This window comes from Mobula birostris, chromosome 11 (assembly GCF_030028105.1).
Source record: "Mobula birostris isolate sMobBir1 chromosome 11, sMobBir1.hap1, whole genome shotgun sequence".
Lineage (NCBI taxonomy): Eukaryota > Metazoa > Chordata > Chondrichthyes > Myliobatiformes > Myliobatidae > Mobula > Mobula birostris.
In genome coordinates this window covers 33,497,889-33,515,651 of record NC_092380.1, presented here as the reverse complement: position 1 = coordinate 33,515,651, position 17,763 = coordinate 33,497,889, and the positions used below count along the sequence as shown (strand labels likewise).

The following is a 17,763-nucleotide window of genomic DNA, read 5'->3' as shown; positions in this document are numbered from 1 at the left end:
TCTGACTAGATTCACAAATTAAGCACTGCCAGAAGTAAATTAGCATCAGTGAAAGCATTGTAAAATGGCAGCTGGCACCATTGCTAGGGAAGGTGGAAAGAGTTGATATGTTTTTTTCAGGCCCAGAAGAGGCACCAACACGTACGATGTGCTTTTCAAAATTCTTTGTACAATTTCTCATGAATATTGATATGTTGTGAGGTAAGAATGTGGGATTTCATGAGCATTTCTGCAATAGGGAAAATTAAGAGGAAAAATCCAGTGAAGATAGTTCTTCCTGAACTTTAGATACCTTTGTAACAGTGAAAACATGCACATATGTCATTAACTGATATCTATTACAGAGGTCTGAGAACTTACCGGCTGCAACTCCTCACGAGTAAGTCTCCGTCTATAAAGAAGCAAAGCGTGGACTAGGTTGCCAGCACGGGCAACTTGACTGGTGGTTGGAGTCACATACAAGAAATCCTGAAGTTAGGAAAAACAATTACTCCTGGTTAAAGAAAACATAAAAATATCCTCAAAACTCAACAGTTTAAGGATCAGCATGCTCCTAAGCCACAGAACCAAAGATGTCCCAGGTACAAAGTGATTTCTGTTAAGTCATGGCGACATAATAAGCTTGTGTAAGAAGAAAAAAAACTAAATATTGCCTCTTCTAGCCACCACCTAGATGTCACAGCTCAAAGATATGTTAATAGGTAGGAGCAGATAAGATTCAATTTATCTGTGCCCACGATCAATCTAACAACATCCAGCAAAGAATGGCAGTGAACCATACTGGACATCAAGCAATACTGAAATATACTTTGTGAATTAGTACTTACAAAGCAGAATGAGCAAAACACAAGGAGATACAGAGAAACTGTCATTCTTATCATCATACATTATTTAGAACATTATCCACTTGGTTGCCATGTCAACGCTCTAGCCTACATTCTAAGTCATGTACAACCTTTTCCTTCTCCATTACACATATAGTGTTGCAGTCCCTCAGGTTACACATAGTAACCCCATTCACAATATCTGTATGAAGTCCTTACCATGGCATAGTAGTTGCTGTTGACCATGATTGGCTCTCGCCCTTGTAGGTAAACATACTGCTCCCACCAGTCGCTCACCTGCAATGACACAATGAGAAAGCCAACAAATAACATGAGTTATAAGCTTTCTACATTTACTGGATCAATCCTCAATCCAGAAAGTGTGCTTGCCACAAATGAATTAAAATTACAACTTCAACTGAGATTGTACAGTTTAATAACACTGGGCATAATATACTGACCAGCTTATACAAGTACAGGTCTTTATCTAATAATGTGACAGAATATTTCACCATTAAAGGAATCCATTCATCCAGTCATACCTGCGCTGACTCCTAAAAACTTTCTAATCAGTTCAAAGCTCAAAATAAACATTATCAAAGTATGCATACATTACCATATCATTTTCTTGCAGCATTTACATGGAAAATATAATAGTATTTTATGAAAACCTAAAACAATTTTATGAATTAAGTTAATGGAGCCTAATGGTATTAGGACAATAACTTGTTCTGAACCTGGTGGTGTGAATCCAGCATTCCAAGTAAACATACTTCCAATCTTGAAGACCCAGGACTCGGCACTTCCTATTACAACTGGGTCCTTGATCCCCTGATCAAAAGACTGCAATAAAAATAGGCAACTACACCACCTCCACGATTATCCTCAACAGGCATGGTCTCAGTCTCCTATTCTATTCCTTCTACACTCACAACTGTGTGGCCAGGTTCTGCTCTAACTCCATCTACCAGCTTGCAAGTAATACCACCGCATCTCAAATAACGATGACAGAGTAAATAGAGGTGACAGCCTAGGGACATGGTCCCATTCCCTTTGGTGTCAGCAAAATAAATTAACTGGTCATTGACTTCAGGTAAAGCAAGGTGGGGGGGGTGGGGTGGTGGCACATGCTCCCGTTTACATCAGTGGTGCTGAAGTTGAGAGTATTGAGAGCTTCCAGTTCCTAGGATTTACGCCACAGCCAAGGAAGTTCACCCGTGCCTCTTCTTCCTTAGGAGGCTAAAGAATTTTTGCATATGTACCTCACCAATTTTTATTGACGACCCATAGAAAGTATCCTATCCAGAAGCATCAAAATCATTCTTTCTTTTTCAATCTTTTTATTAGTTTCAACATCATACATATTACAAAAAAATAAGTACAGAGCAATTGGGATTGTATTAATTAATAATGATTACTATAAAAGTATACAGTCAGGTAACAACACATAGTTAGTAAACCTCCCAAAATCACACAGATTAACAATAAAATACAAAAATATCGTAAAAAAAAACAGAAAAAGAAAAAAAATATATCCCCTAAAAAAAAACTAATCTACCCAAACTAAAAGAAAACTAAGGAAAAGAAAAAGAAAAGAAAGGGTTATTCTGATACCTCAGATAGAACCAATAGTGTCACAACTTCCGCTCCTCTCCCCGTATATTGAAATCACAAAATAGATTTGGCAAGGGTCAAATTACATTATGTGAAAATATTGAATAAATGGTCTCCAAGTCTCATCAAATTTAATAGCTGGGTCATAAATGACATTTCTAATTTTTTCTAGATTTAAACAAAATATAGTTTGAGAAAACCAATGAAATGTAGTTGGAGGACTAATCTCTTTCCAATTCAATAGTATAGATCTTCTAGCCATTAGAGTAACAAAAGCAATCATCCGACAAGCTGAAGAGGTCAAATGATGTTTTTCTATCATCGGTAAACCAAAGACAGCAGTGATAGGATGAGGTTGTAAATCAATATTCAAGACAGTTGAAATAATATCAAAAATATTGTCCTAATATTTCTTCAACAAAGGGCAAGACCAAAACATATGAGTTAATGAGGCTATCTCAGAATGACATCTATCATATACAGGGTTTATATGAGAGCAATAATGAGCTAATTTATCCTTAGACATATGAGCCCTACGTACAACTTTAAATTGCATCAATGCATGTTTAGCACAAATAGAGGAAGAGTTAACTAGTTGGAAAATTTTTTGCCATTTCTCAGTAGGTAAGGTAAGCTTAAGTTCTCTTTCCCAGTCATTCTTAACTGTATTGGAAACATCTGGATTTATTTTCCTTATCATATTATAAATAATTGCTATTAAACCTTTCTGAAAGGTTTAAATCCAAATTTTTTCCCATTATATCAGTAGAATATGGAAGCGGAAAGGTAGTAAGAACAGTATTTAAAAAGTTTCTACTCTGTAAATATCTAAAAAAATGTTATCTAGGTAAGTTATATTTATTAGATAATTGTTCAAAAGACATAAAACAGTTATCTAAAAATAAATCAGAAAAACGTATTATACCTTTTGTTCTCCAGACCAGATATGCTTGATCCAAAGAAGAGGGTTGAAAAAGAAAGTTGGATATAATAGGGCTAGTTAAAATAAATTGATTCAGTCCAAAAAATTTTCAAAACTGAAACCATATTCAAAGAGTATGTTTAACTACTGGGTTATCCATTTGTTTGTCCAAATTCGAAAAGTCAAAAAGAAGTGGGGTCCCTAAAATAGAACCCAATGAAAATCCTGAAACAGAATTACATTCAAGATTAACCGATTGTGGACTTGAAACTGTGTCCCAATTCCATGTCCAAAATTTTAAATTAGGAATATTAATCGCCCAATAGTAGAATCTAGTTTGGCAATACTAAGCTACCCTCCTTTTTGGGCTTCTGTAAATATCTTTTACCTAGTCTAGGATTTTTATTCTGCCATATGTATGAGGAAATTTTTGAATCAACATCATCAAAAAAAGATTTCAGAATAAAAATTGGCAGTGCTTGAAATAAATATAGAAACTTAGGTAAAATAATCATCTTAACAGCATTAATCCGACCAATTAATGACAAAAACATTGGTGACCATTTAGCAATCAAACCTTTAATCTGATCCAGTAAGGGTAAAAAATTAACCTTAAATAAAATCCTTATGCTTCTTAGTAATTTTAACTCCTAAATAAGTAAATTGATCAGTAACTAATCCAAATGGTAAACATTTATAGTTTGGACCCATCATATTTAACGGAAAAAGTTCACTCTTATTAAGATTTAGTTTGTAACCAGAGGATTTACTAAACTTATCCAAAAAGGATAAAGTTGCAGGAATGGATTTTTCTGGGTCAGAAATATATAATAGTAAATCATCTGCATACAATGATAACTTATGTATCTCTTTCCCACGAGTAATACCAAAAATATTTGGTGAATCGTGAATTGCAATTGCTAAAGGTTCTAAAGCAATATCAAATAATAAAGGACTTAAAGGACAACCCTGCCTAGTGCCACGAAATAATCGAAAAAAGGGAGATCTTTGATTATTAGTCAAAACCGAAGCTAAAGAAGTATGATATATCAATTTAATCCCGGATATAAATAACGGGCTAAAATTAAACTACTCAAGCGTAGTAAATAAATATGGCCATTCAACTCTGTCAAAAGTTTTCTCAGCATCTAATGAAATAACACGTTCTGGAGTTCTCAGTGAAGGAGTATAAATAATATTTATTAATCTCCTAATATTAAAAGATGAATAACGATTTTTAATAAACCCAGTTTGATCTGCGGAAATAATTTGAGGTAATTCCTTTTCTAACCTAGATGCTAATATTTTAGAAAAAATTTTTGAATCAACATTCAATAAGGATAACGGTCTATATGATGCACATTCAGTAGGATCCTTTTTTTTTAAATTAAGGAAATAGGGGCTCTATAAAATGATTGTGGAAGTTTACCTATAATAATTGCATCTCTAAAAACTCTGCACAACTGGGGAGAAAGAATAGAAGAAAAAAAACTTTAAAAATTCTGCTGTATAGCCATTTGGGCCAGGTGATTTGGCAGAATTCATTGAAGAAACAGCCCCCATTACTTCTTTACCCATAATAGGTGTTTCTAACTTTAAATGTTCTTGGGGTGTTAATTTCGGAAAGTTCAAATGCCTTAAAAAATCTTGCATCTCCCTGGGATCATGAGGAAATTCTGACTGATATAAAGATGGATAAAATTCTTGAAAAGATTTATTAATCTCATCATGATCAACTGTTGAAATATCATTAAGTTTACGAATCTTAGTAATTTGACATTTAACCGAAGCTGTTTTTAATTGATTGGCTAATAATTTACCAGATTTATCACTATGTATATAAAACTCACTTCTTGTTTTTATTAATTGATTTTCTATTGACAATGTTAAGACTAAACTATGCTCCATTTGAAGTTCAACTCTCTGTTTGTAAAGCTCCTTATTAGGAGTACAGGTGTTCCCCCGCTCTTTGAACGTTCGCTTTACGAAACCTCACTGTTATGAAAGACCTACATTAGTACCCTATTTTCACTTTCAGAAGGTTTTCACTGTTACGAAAAAAAAATTCAGTGCACGATAAAAAATCAGCGCGCGATAAAAGGCAGTACGCCCCGAGCAGCCGCTCTCCCCCAGATTCTCACCAACGTTGCTTAAACACGAGCCTGTGAGCAGCTGCTTGCAAGATGAGTTCTATGGTATCAGAAAAGCCCGAAAGAGCTCGTAAGGATGTTACACTTATGGTAAAACTAGACACAATTAAGTGTTTTGATCGTGGTGAACGAAGTAAGGACAATGTGAGTTTGGCTTGTGGAAGGTGACGAAGATGATGTTGAAGAGGTTTTGGCATCCCATCACCAAGAACTGACAGATGAAGAGCTGATGCAATTGGAAGAAAAAAGGATAACAATCTAAACCGAATGAGTAATGATAAAGTATGACTTTAATTTTGAAAGGGTACATCGGTTTAGGGGATATTTGCAGGATCGTTTGAGTCCTTATTAAAGAACTGTGTGATAGAAAAATACGCGAGGCTCAGCGGTCAAGCAAGCCTTCCACATCAGCCACAGCAGACGATGAACCTCGACCTTCGACATCGAGGCGGGCAGCCATAGGAGAAGATGAGCTGCCTGCTCTAATGGAAACAGGCAACGAGATGACACCTCAGTGTCCCACCACCCCAACCCCCAGGCCACAGACAGATACCGATTTGCGGAGAATGCAAAGGTAGCCGGGAGGCACACAGCACATCTTTAAGAAAAAAGCTGAAATAAACATGCTAATTAATTAGGTGCCGCCGACACGTAATTGTTGGCCCAGATCAGAGACGACGCAATCGGAAACCGGCACTGATCTGGGCCAACAATTACGGGTGGCACCTAATTAATTAGCATGTTTGTTTCGGCTTTTTTCTTAAAGATGTGCTACCGCTGGACCCCTGCGTTCTTCGCGGCAATGTATTGCTCAGCGGCCCAGATGGTGGGGGGGGCCACTGCACCACCCAAGCTCCGACGACTCAGTCTAACACACCATCATCAGTGTGCTCGGCGCTGTCCCGATTCCCGTAAGTGATACTACACTGTACATACATTATTTCTACTTTATATTGGCTGTGTATTTTTACGTGTTATTTGGTATGATTTGGCAGCTTCATAGCTTAAAGGTTACTGGGGAGCGCTTGTGCGTGTTTTTGCCAACAGCGCTTGTGTGAGATTTTCTACCGACGGAGCTTGCGTGAGATTTTCGCTCCGGAGAACAATTTAGTAATGATTGTGGAAAAGTATTTCTACTTTATATAGGCTGTGTATTTATCATATCATTCCTGCTTTTACTATATGTTACTGTTATTTTAGGTTTTATGTGTTATTTGGCATGATTTTGTAGGTTATTTTTGGGTCTGCGAACGCTCACAAAATTTTCCTATATAAATAAATGGTAATTGCTTCTTCGCTTTACGACATTTCGGCTTACGAACCGTTTCATAGGAACACTCTACCTTCGGATGGCGGGGGGAAACCTGTAGTGGCATATTGTTTACCGATGTCTTTAATCTTATCAATCAACACAAATATTTTATTCTTAGTGCGTTTTTTCAATCCAGCTGAGTAGAAATGATCTGACCACGAATATAAGCTTTAAAAGTGTCCCATATAACCCCACTGGGAATTTCATCCATAGTATTAGTTAAAAAAGAGAAGTCAATCTGATCCTTAATAAATTTTACAAAATCCAAGTGTTGAAGTAAGTTGGAATTAAAACGCCATTGTCTAGTATTAGAGGGTATATCCCATAATTTAATAGAGAGATTCAATGGTGCATGATCAGATATAGCAATGATATCATAGTTACACTCAATTACAGACGGAATTAAATGACAGTCTATAAAAAAATAGTCAATCCTAGAATAAGTATGATGTACGCGTGAAAAGAACTAAAATTCTTTATCCTTGGGATGTAGAAATCTCCAAATCTCGGAGATTCCAGAATCAATTAAAAACGAATTGATAAGTGTGGTCAACTTATTCGGTAGTGCCATCAAGGGTTTCAGCAGCAATTAAAGTCACCCCCTCCCCATTATCAACATGTAATCACTTAAATTAGGAAAGGAGGTAAATAATTGTTTAAAAAATTCAGGGTAATCCACATTTGGGGCATTTCTTATTAAAAAGTAGACTGGTAATTAACAAGAATCTACCATTCTGGTCAGAGAAGGTATTGTGATGTACAAATGCAATTGAAGAATCTATTAAAATTGAAACTCCTCTCACTTTAGCTTTGGAGTTTGAGTGAAACTGTTATACCTTCCAAGACTTAAAAAAACGCTGATTATCCTCCTTCCTCACATGAGTTTCTTGGGCAAAAATAATATGGGCATTCATTCTATGGAATACTTTAAAAATCTTTTTCCTTTTTATCGGATGGTTTAGTCCATTTGTATTCCAAGAAACAAAATTAATCTTCTGAGCCATGTTAACCTTGAATCAACCTTTTGGTATATAAAGAGTTAACCAGAGTATAAACTCATGTAACCGGAAGAGGAACCAGCATTTGGAAAGGAGACGGAAGTTGCGACAATACAGACATTGTTGTAGTTCAAATTTAGCCCATTGAAAAAAAGAATAAGCCCCCGCACCCACCGCCCAAGAAACCCTAAAGTTAAGCCAGGAAAGGCCAGAAAGCCAGCTAAGACTAAATCTACTCCCATTTCTCCAGAAGGCAGCTCCCAAATATATGTTGGTAAAAAGACCACCTAAAAAAAAACTACGCTATAACAGCAAAAAAGACAATAAACTTAACAGATATAGTAAAATAAAATACCTTAGTATTACAATCACTAACATGCTAATAAAATAAAGAGGAAAAAAAGAGAGACCAATACATATTATTCAATATAAAATATTTGTAAGGGAGAACAGTGAATGAAACAAAAGGCGTATCCGGAAAGCAAAGTATTATGGGAAGAAGAACCCAAAAAGATGGCGCGGTAAAAAAAAACAAAAGGTATTATGGGAAGAAGACGACAAAATGCCATCATGGTTATACCACAGGGAAAAAAAACATGATATTCCCCCACATACAATAATAAAAAAAAACAATAACAAAGGTAAAATTAAGTATAAAGAATACCAAAACTACCGATCAAAACTAGAAGTCTTATACTTATAAAAGTCAATCTTCAAAAATGAATCGTATGATTAATAGAATTTGAGAAAAAATGAAAAGCCAAAGACAATATCACAAGAATCGTGTGTTAATTAAACCGTGGTGGCTGATTCAAGTTCATCCAGAAAGCTTCGAGCTGCACTTGTAGAGTTGAAGAAAAGTCGCTGGCTGTTCGGAGGAGAAATTCTTAAACGGGCAGGATACAGTAACGCTAGTTTGGGATCTTTTTGGTAACATTCCATCATCAGAGGTTTGAAAGCCAATCGCGCTCTCATTAATTTGGGGCTGAAATCCTCATACAATCGGATTTGATGATTTTGAAATTTAATCATTCCCTGCCGTCGGGCTACTCGTATGAGTTGCTCTTTGACGTGAACATAATGAAATCGAATGATTACTGGTCTTGGTTTAGATTGAGAATCTGATTTATTCCAAAAAATACGAAGCACGCGATCGAGCAATGGAGGATCATCCGAGAATTCAGAGCTAAATGCAGTCTTTAAAAGTTCAGAAAAGAATACTGAAGGGTCTCCTGTCTCAACTCCCTCGGGGAGACCAATTAAACGTAAGTTCTTTCTTCTGGATCGGTTTTCTGGATCAGTACTCTTAAATTTAAGACTCTCCAGCTGTTTATCTGTCCAAGAAACTTTTCATTCCAAACTCTCGATTTTTTCATCTTTCTTTCATGCATCCTCCTTCAGTTCGGTGATTGTGTTTTATTACTGTTGAACTTGATGGTTGAGCACACCAAAAGATTGCATAATTGCCGTAATCTCTTCTTTAAAGCCTCAGCGTATTTCATCAGCTTGTTCACGAAACAAATTCATCAACAATTCATAAGTTATCTCAGGATGTTTAGGATCGGTTTCTTTTTTCCGTCGCCATCGGCATCTTTCGCAGGTTTAATGTCTCGGACTTTAGGTCTTGAAACTGTTTCTTTACTCATCTCTTCAAAGTTCAAAATCCAAACTTAAAAGTAAATTAAATAAAGGTGATCATAGATATAAAATGAAAAAGTAACGGAGCGAAGCCGAGAAGTGACCTCACAGCGTGAGCGCCATCTGGAGAATCCGCATCAAAATCAATGCATATTGGGGAACCGCTTCATAGAGCATCTTCGCTCCATCCGTTACAAAAGCCAGGATCTCCCAGCGGCCACCCACTTCAATTCTACTTCCTATTCCCACTCCGACATATCTGTCCAAGGCCTCCCCTTCTGCCAAGATAAAGCCAGATGCAGGTTAGAGGAGCAACACCTCATATTTTGTCTTGGTAGTTTCCAACCTGACAGCATTAATGTTGATTTCTCCAATTTTCTGTACCAACTCCACTCTGTTTTCCTTGCTTCTTATCTCAGCCAGCCCACCCCACACTCATAGGTTGGCCATCACCTCCATCCCTTTGTTGAATGGTCTACTGTCTTCTCCTTTCAGATTCCTTCTTCACTTATCACCTCCTAATATCTCACATCATTATTTTTCACCCCTCACCTGGGTTCATCCATTTCCTGTCAGCTGGTGCTCCCCTACCTATCTTTATAGTCTGGTTCTTATCTCAACTTTTCTAGTCCTGATGGAGAGTCTCAGCCCGAAACATTAATTGTTCCCTCCCGAAATGCCTGATCTGCTGAGTTCCTTCAACATCGTGTCTACTATCCAAATGCATCAAAGATTGGCATGGCAAGTCCTCTGCCCATGTCTGCAAGAAACTGCAGAGAATTGTGGGTGATGCATTGCAGTGGGCTGCATCTCAAAACACAAGTCAGAGTACAGGAAGAAGAGAGAGAGCTTAGTGGCATGATGTCATGACAACATGATAGCAGTCCTCTATACCTTTGCTGTCTTCACCACTGGTACTGCAGTCCTCAGCCTTTGCCTGCATGCCAGGTGTACAAGCACAACTAAGTGATCAGACTTGCCAAAGTGTGGACATGGGTTGGCATGCTAATGGTATAACAGCAGTCAAGACTGTTAGCTCCTCTGGTTCCACAGCTGACATGTTGGTGGTAATTTGTCAGAGACTTCAAGTTGCATAGCTTTTTTACTCATTGGCTTAGATCTGTGACCACAGCTAATTAACCTATCAAATTTTCTTCATTTACTGGCAAAGAGGTTCACAATTTCAAATACCACTGTTTGATACACCTTTTTGAGAGTAACAAAATTCTCTAGTCTTTCCTACTGAATATACAGAATCAATTCTCTATGCTACTCCAATTGAAAGAGCTCCCAGCCTAGTCATGAGCAGCCAAGAAAGACACATAGAAAACCTACAGCACAATACAGGCCCCTCGGCCCACAATGCTGTGCCGAAAATAGCCCCCTATTTTTCTAAGCTCCATGTACCTATCTAGGAGTCTCTTAAAAGACCCTATCATATCTGCCTCCACCACCATTGCCAGCAGCCCATTCCACACACTCACCACTCTCTGCATAAAAAAAACTTACCCCTGACATATCCTCTGTACCTACTTCCAAGCACTTTAAAACAGTGCCCTCTTGTGTTAGCCATTTCAGCCCTGGGAAAAAGGCTCTGACTATCCACATGATCAACGCCTGCATCAAATCCATACCCACAATTATTTCCAAAGAACAGTGCTATAATGTTATAATCTTTATTTGGTAATGATAAAGAAAAATACATTTGCAATTATATAAGAAGGCATTATTTAAGTATGATACACCACAACTTACATAGTTACTAGCCCACCATGATTTGAGTATGAGATACCACTGGAGCCGAGGAGCCAGGTTCCTTTCAAAATCTTTAGCCAGTGCCTTTGTCCGTCTAAAGTCATCTTCATTCATCAGTGGCCTCACAGACTCCAAAAACTTGCAAGGGACAGGGAGGAAACAGAGGAGAAAAGACTTAAAGGGGATACAAGAAATGTCACCATATCTCAGCATATCAAGTAATGTTAGGTAGAGACTTCTTGTTGTGAACATTTGAGTTACATTCGCAGAACAAAAAGAAACAACAGCAGAAGGTAATAAAACAGTTTAATAATCCAATTTAAAATGATACTGAAATAATTCTCTCTCTACTACATTCAAGTATTTCGATCCCACATCTTCCGAAATTTGTGTTGTGTAATGCATCAATGTGTTCCATAGTACAAATGCATGCTGCTTCCAAAACTACCTGCTAATTAACAAAACAGAATGCAGCTACACTAATCCTGTTGTTGAGTGGCTGCATGCCTCAGCGGTTAGCTCCAAGTAGCAAATAGCAGTAAATAGCAGTCATCACAATTAAATGCCAGCGTGCAACTCTTAAAGAAGAAGTATATTGTGGGGTGCAGATTTCATTAAACTGGCATTGCAAAATTCTCATGTCCAATCCTTCACTAAGGTTCAAGTTGAAGAACTGAAGCCTGAACAGCCATGGCAGACACGGCTCCTACTGGCACATTTATGCTTTTCTCCTGCGTCAGGTCACCCTCCACCCCTTCTCTGAAGGGATAAGGCATTCCCAAGGGGAATCAAAAGATTTGTAAAGATCCCTTGGTCAGTTCCAGCATTCAAGAGATAAAGCTCCTAATTCCTGTACACTCATACAACCATAAACAGAAATCAAAAAGTAACCTTACTTTCAAGTAGTTAAAAATAATTGATTAACTGGGGCAGCATGGTAGTGTAGTGGTTAGCACAACACTTCATCGTACCAGTGACCCGGGTTGAATTCCCACCACTGTAAGGAGTTTGTAAATTTTCCCCGTGACTGCGTACGTTTCCTCCAGGTGCACCGGTTCCCTCCCACAGTCCAAAGGCATACTGGTTGGTAGGTTAATTGGTCATTGTAAATTGTTTAGGCTAGGGTTAAAATCAGGGGATTGCTGGGCGGTGCAACTTGAAGGGCCAGAAGGGCCTATTCTGCGCTGTAGCTCAATAATTAAATAAACTGATTAAATAACACTGGTGAAAGCACATTTTAGGGAAAGGGAGACACCGACACTGAACGTGCTTTTCAGCCCATTAAGACGTTTTAGAGAGGACGTTATTTAGAAATTGAATTTATAAAAAAAAATTAGTACCATCAAAAACATATTATACACTGACTGCCATCATGATCTGCCAATTTCACTTATTGTCCTCAACCAACATGATCATCAATGCAGTTCATTCCTTTACTTCCTTGTCACATTTTGGAACTGAGGTCACATCTAGTTCAGGCTTTAGACACCAACATCTGATACAAACTTAAATAGTTTACTTTTGGCTGAGCTCCTGACATTTGACTCAGTTCTATTTTGCTACATAATTCCTTGGTGATTTTTCAACACCTACAAACAAACAATATCCTACTTACTCCCCAAAGGACAATATTTTAAAAGGGTGTCAAGTTCATAATCCATAGGTTTCACAATCACACTCACTCATGCCTCCCCAACTCAGTCCTGTCTCTCACACACAGTGTTCAGCTATTGGCATATATCTAGCCACACTTACAAAAAGTATTCACCCCCTTGGAAGATTTCATGATTCATTGTTTTAAAACACTGAATCACAGTGGATTTAATTTGGCTTTTTCTTAAACACTGATCAACAGAAAAAGACGTGTCAAAGGGAAAACAGATCTCTACAAACCTATCTAAATTAATTACAAATATAAAGCAGAAAATAATTGATTGCATAAGTATTCATCTTCTGTGTCTGTACTGATAAGTCTCCATCAGTTTTGCAGCAGGACACTGCAATTCTTCTTTACAAAACTGCTCAAGCTTTCTCACATTGCATGGGGATCATGAGTGAACAGCCCTTTCAAGCCCAGCCACAAATTCTCAATTGGATTGAGGTATGGACTCTGACTTCGCCACTCCACAACATTAACTTTGTTGTTTTTAAAACATTTCTGTGCAGCTGTGGCTTTATGCTTAGCGTCATTGTCTTGCTGGAATACAAATCTTCTCCCACGTTGCAGTTCTCTTGCAGACTGCATCAGGTTTTCCTCCAAGAATTCCCTCTATTTTGCTGCATTCATTACCCTCTACCTTCATAAGCCTTAGTAGGGATGGTGCGTTTTTGATGACATGTTGTGTTTGGTTTATGACAAACATAGCACTTAGTCTAATGGCCAAAAAACTCAATTTTGGTTTTATCAGACCATGGAACCTTCATCCAGCTGACTTCAGAGACTCCTATATGCCTACTGGCAAACTCTTGCCAAGTTTTTTTCCCCCAATGGTCGCTTTCTCTTTGCCACTCTTTCATAAATCTGTGACTGGTGAAGCAATCGAGCAACAGTTGTTTTATGTGTAGTCTCTCCCATCACAGCCACTGAAGCTTGTAACTCCTCCAGAGTTGTCATAGGTCTCTTGGTGGCCTCCCTCATGAGTCCTCTTCTTGCATGGTCACTCAGTTTTTGAGGTTGGCCTGTCCTAGGCAGATTTATAGCTGTGCCAAATTCTTTCAATTTCTTGATGATTGACTGATCTGTACTCCAAGGGATATTCAGTGACTTGGACATTTTTTTGTATCCATCTTCTGACTTGTGCTTTTCAATAACCTTTTCGTGGAGTTGCCTGGAGTAGCTCTTTTATCTTCATGGTGTAGTGTTTGCCAGGATACCGACTCACCAGCAGCTGGACCTTCCAGATACAAGTATATATTTACTACAATCAATTGAAACACCTTGACTGCACACAGGTCTCCAAAAATAGATCTCCATTTAACTAATTATGTGACTTCTAAAACCAATTGGCTGCATCAATGAATTGGTGTGTTATATTAAAGGGGGTGAGTATTTTTGCAATCAATTAGCAGTTCAGGAGAATAAGGGGGGATCTCATAGAAACATTCTGAATGTTGAAAGGCCTGAACAGATTAGATATGGCAAAGTTATCTGCCATGGTAGGGGAGTCTAGGACAAAAGAGCACAACTTCAGGATTGAAGGACACCCATGTAGAACAGTGATGTGGAGAAATTGCTTTAATCAGAGGGTGGTACATCTGTGGAATTTGTTGCCACGAGCGGCTGTGGAGGCCAAGTCATTGGGTGCATTTAAGGCAGAGATAGATAGGTTCTTGATTAGCCAGGGCATCAAAGGGTATAGAGAGAAGGCAGGGGAGTGGGGATGACTGGAAGAATTGGATCAGCCGATGACTGAATGGGGGAGCATTCTCGATGGGCCGAATGGCCTACTTCTGCTCCTATATCTTATGGTCATATTGATTATTTTGTGCTTTATATTTGTAATTAATTTAGATTCCTTTGTAGAGATCTGTTTTCACTTTGACATGAGTTTTTGCTGTTGATCAGCGTCAAAAAAGCCAAATTAAATCTACTGTAAAACATGAAAACTTCCAATAGGGCTGAATACTTTTGAAAAGATGCTGTAAATTTTGCTTGACCTTTAAGAGTCACCTTACCCTTCGCAGAGTGTCTTTCACAGCTGGAACAGGCAAACGTGGGAGGGAAGTCTGGAAACTGTATAACATTGGTTTGCGACCCGAGAAAATCTTCACTAGAGTCTGAAAAAGAAACTCAAATTAAAAACTGCTCGTCAATTTTGTCTCATACTTGAGTGAGGACTAACTCTTTGAGGTGCCTTTCCAAGGCAAATAGATTAAACTGAACTGCAAGGTCATTCTCACATCCAAAATAAACTACATAGTGACAGCCAGGTATTCAACTAGTTTACTTGTCTTTGCATGTTAACATAGTAATTGGGAGCACCAACTCTGAAGTTGACATCACCTCCCCCTCCCCCCGGTTCAGAGGCACCAATGTCACTGTCATACTACCAAATTCTAGCTTCCTGGCACCAGACAGGGAGTCACAAATTGAATTTCCAAATTTCCTCTGGTTAATTCAAAAGCACCAAATCAAAGTCTGGAAGAGTGACATGGGCATCCAGGTCAGGTCAATTAAATCCAGCAAGTTCAGGGAATTCAGTTATAGTTATATCTGCCTTCCCTTCTCACTAGACTCTTCCATTTGAATTTGCTATATTTAGAAAATGGCTCTTATTGTCTAAACGTAGCTGCGTAAAAATGTTGAGTAATTAAGATGTGCAATCCAAGAAGATCCTGTTCAAATGGCAGCCCAGCTGATATAGCCACTTACAGATGCACTTCAAGGGTATTTCAATCAGAATTTACATATTTGATTAGAAAACAGACAAGTCAGTCCTGATGTCTGTGAATCAGCTACTTCTTAGTATACATCTGTAGGTGGCAAATGAGCACAGAATTGGTCTCAAAGTTGAGTACCTTTGTCAACTTGGGCTGAGGGATAAAATGGGGAGAGACTATTGTTTTTTCTTGAACAGATTAACGAGAGATTATTTGAGGTGTCAGCACTTACAAACCAGACTTTGGTGGTTGTGGACACTTTGCCATGTTCTTCAAATATCCAGCCATGATAGGAGAGAAGGGCTTTGAGGATCTGCCGCATCACAAATATCAGTGAAAGCCACAGCCCTGTTGCAAAGAGCAGAGCACTCACCAGGCTTTGACCATGATGTGACACATATCGCCTATAAAAGACAAACAAGCTCAAAGTACAAAGTATATATACAATATACAACCTTGACATTCATGTACTTACAGGCAACCACAAAAACGAAGAAACCCAATAGAAGCTATTAAAAATAAACAGTCACACACCCAATTTGTGTAAATCATGGAAATAACAAAAAGTAAACAAATAACACTCAGGACTAAAGTTCACAAAAGTGAGTCTACAGCCACAAAGACAATTCATTAGCGCAGCCGGTCCAGGAGTCTGTTAGTTCCAGACCATAGCCTCAGTTCAGTAAACCTATTGGAGCAACAAGCTGAACACCGTCTCCTCCCTCATCACCGGCTCCAACACCCTGACTTTTTCAATCTGGCCCTGCACTTATATCAGCCAAATGTCAGCTTATTCCTTACTCTCAGACCCGGGCCCTGCCGCTTCATTTCGGCCACAAGTCTGCGCCAAACATCAGCTCTTTGAAGACCAATTACAGAGCAATTTTTTTTAAATTGCAGGCGCTCTATAGCACTTCACAGCCAAAGAAAAGTTTCACACTATAATTATAGATGGTTTGAAGGTAACAATAATTTAATTATGCAACTGACCATGAAGCAGTACAGCGTCCCATTCAGTACAGCTGCTGTCTCACTATTCCAGTGTCCTGGGTTTCATCCTGACCTCAGCTGTTCTGTGTGTAGAGTTTGCACATTCTCCCTGTAACAATGTAAATTTCCCCATGTTCTCAGGAACATTCCACAGCCCAAAGGTGTCCAGTTTAATTTGCCACTGTAAAATGCCCTTGGTGCATATGTGATAAATAGAAGGTGGGGTGAGTTGAAGGTGGGGTTAGTAAGATTTTATGGCAGGGTGTCATCTTGAACGAATAACAAGAGAGCAGAAGTTGCATTTTCTACATATCATCTGAACTTTTTAGAGTACATTAATATAGTGGTAAAGTACTGCATGAGCAAATTCAGAAGACTGTACAAATAATCCAAAGAAAGTATGTTTAAGTATTGTTTAATAATCTGGACTGTTTAACACAAAAATAAAATAATGATGAAAAGAGCCACGAAATTGTGTTCATAAATGGATTTTAGGAAACAGTTTATGCGGAGATTACAAAAAAAATGGTGTAAAGTCACCAAATCACTCAGATGAGGGGTTCAAAAGAACCACTTGGTGTTTGTGTGTGTTTATTTTCAATCATTATGGTCTACAACTGCTAGCCAATGTCCCATGTTCACTACTTGTGTCAAGATTTAATTAACAAAAAACTATGCACTGAAAATGCCCAATGTTCCATATCTGAAGACAACTCTCAATATTTACTGTCACTGCCTTCTATATATTTGGTTTTAGCAGGAGATAAAAAAAAGGAGATAAAATTACACAATTATGAACATACCTTCTTAACAAATTCTACCATTCAGAACATAGAATAAAAGCAGGAGCATGCCAATCAATACCCCATACTTACTCGATCATCTGATTAAAAAATGGTTAATCTTTTAACTCAGCACCACTACCCTCAAACCCTCTGAGTGAAGTCTTTCCTTACCTCAGATACAAAAGGCTAACCCCTCTGTTTTGAAATTACGACCCTTGACTCTATACAAATCTGTATCTTCCCTGTCAAATATCATAAGAATTCATACGTTTCAGTAAGATCACCTTTCATTCTTCTAAGCAGATAATCTAGCCCGGTCTGCTCAATCTCCCCTTCAATTCCTCCTTCATCCCAGAAACGGATCAAATGAACCCGAGAAACCAGACTTAAAAACA

The 17,763-nt window shown here is 38.1% G+C and overlaps 1 protein-coding gene across 3 annotated transcripts in view; it reads right to left on the bottom strand.

Moving 5' to 3' along the window:
• LOC140205013 (carnitine O-palmitoyltransferase 1, liver isoform-like) overlaps positions 1-17,763 on the bottom strand; it is a 124,528-nt gene that overhangs the window by 50,865 nt on the left and 55,900 nt on the right. For all 3 annotated transcript variants that reach the window (XM_072272069.1, XM_072272071.1, XM_072272072.1), the window contains 5 exons: positions 15,826-15,997; positions 14,889-14,990; positions 11,214-11,351; positions 1,044-1,121; positions 361-468 (listed from right to left, as the gene is read on the bottom strand). In XM_072272069.1, coding sequence (XP_072128170.1) covers positions 361-468; positions 1,044-1,121; positions 11,214-11,351; positions 14,889-14,990; positions 15,826-15,997 — 598 coding nt within the window. The remainder of the gene's footprint in view (positions 1-360; positions 469-1,043; positions 1,122-11,213; positions 11,352-14,888; positions 14,991-15,825; positions 15,998-17,763) is intronic.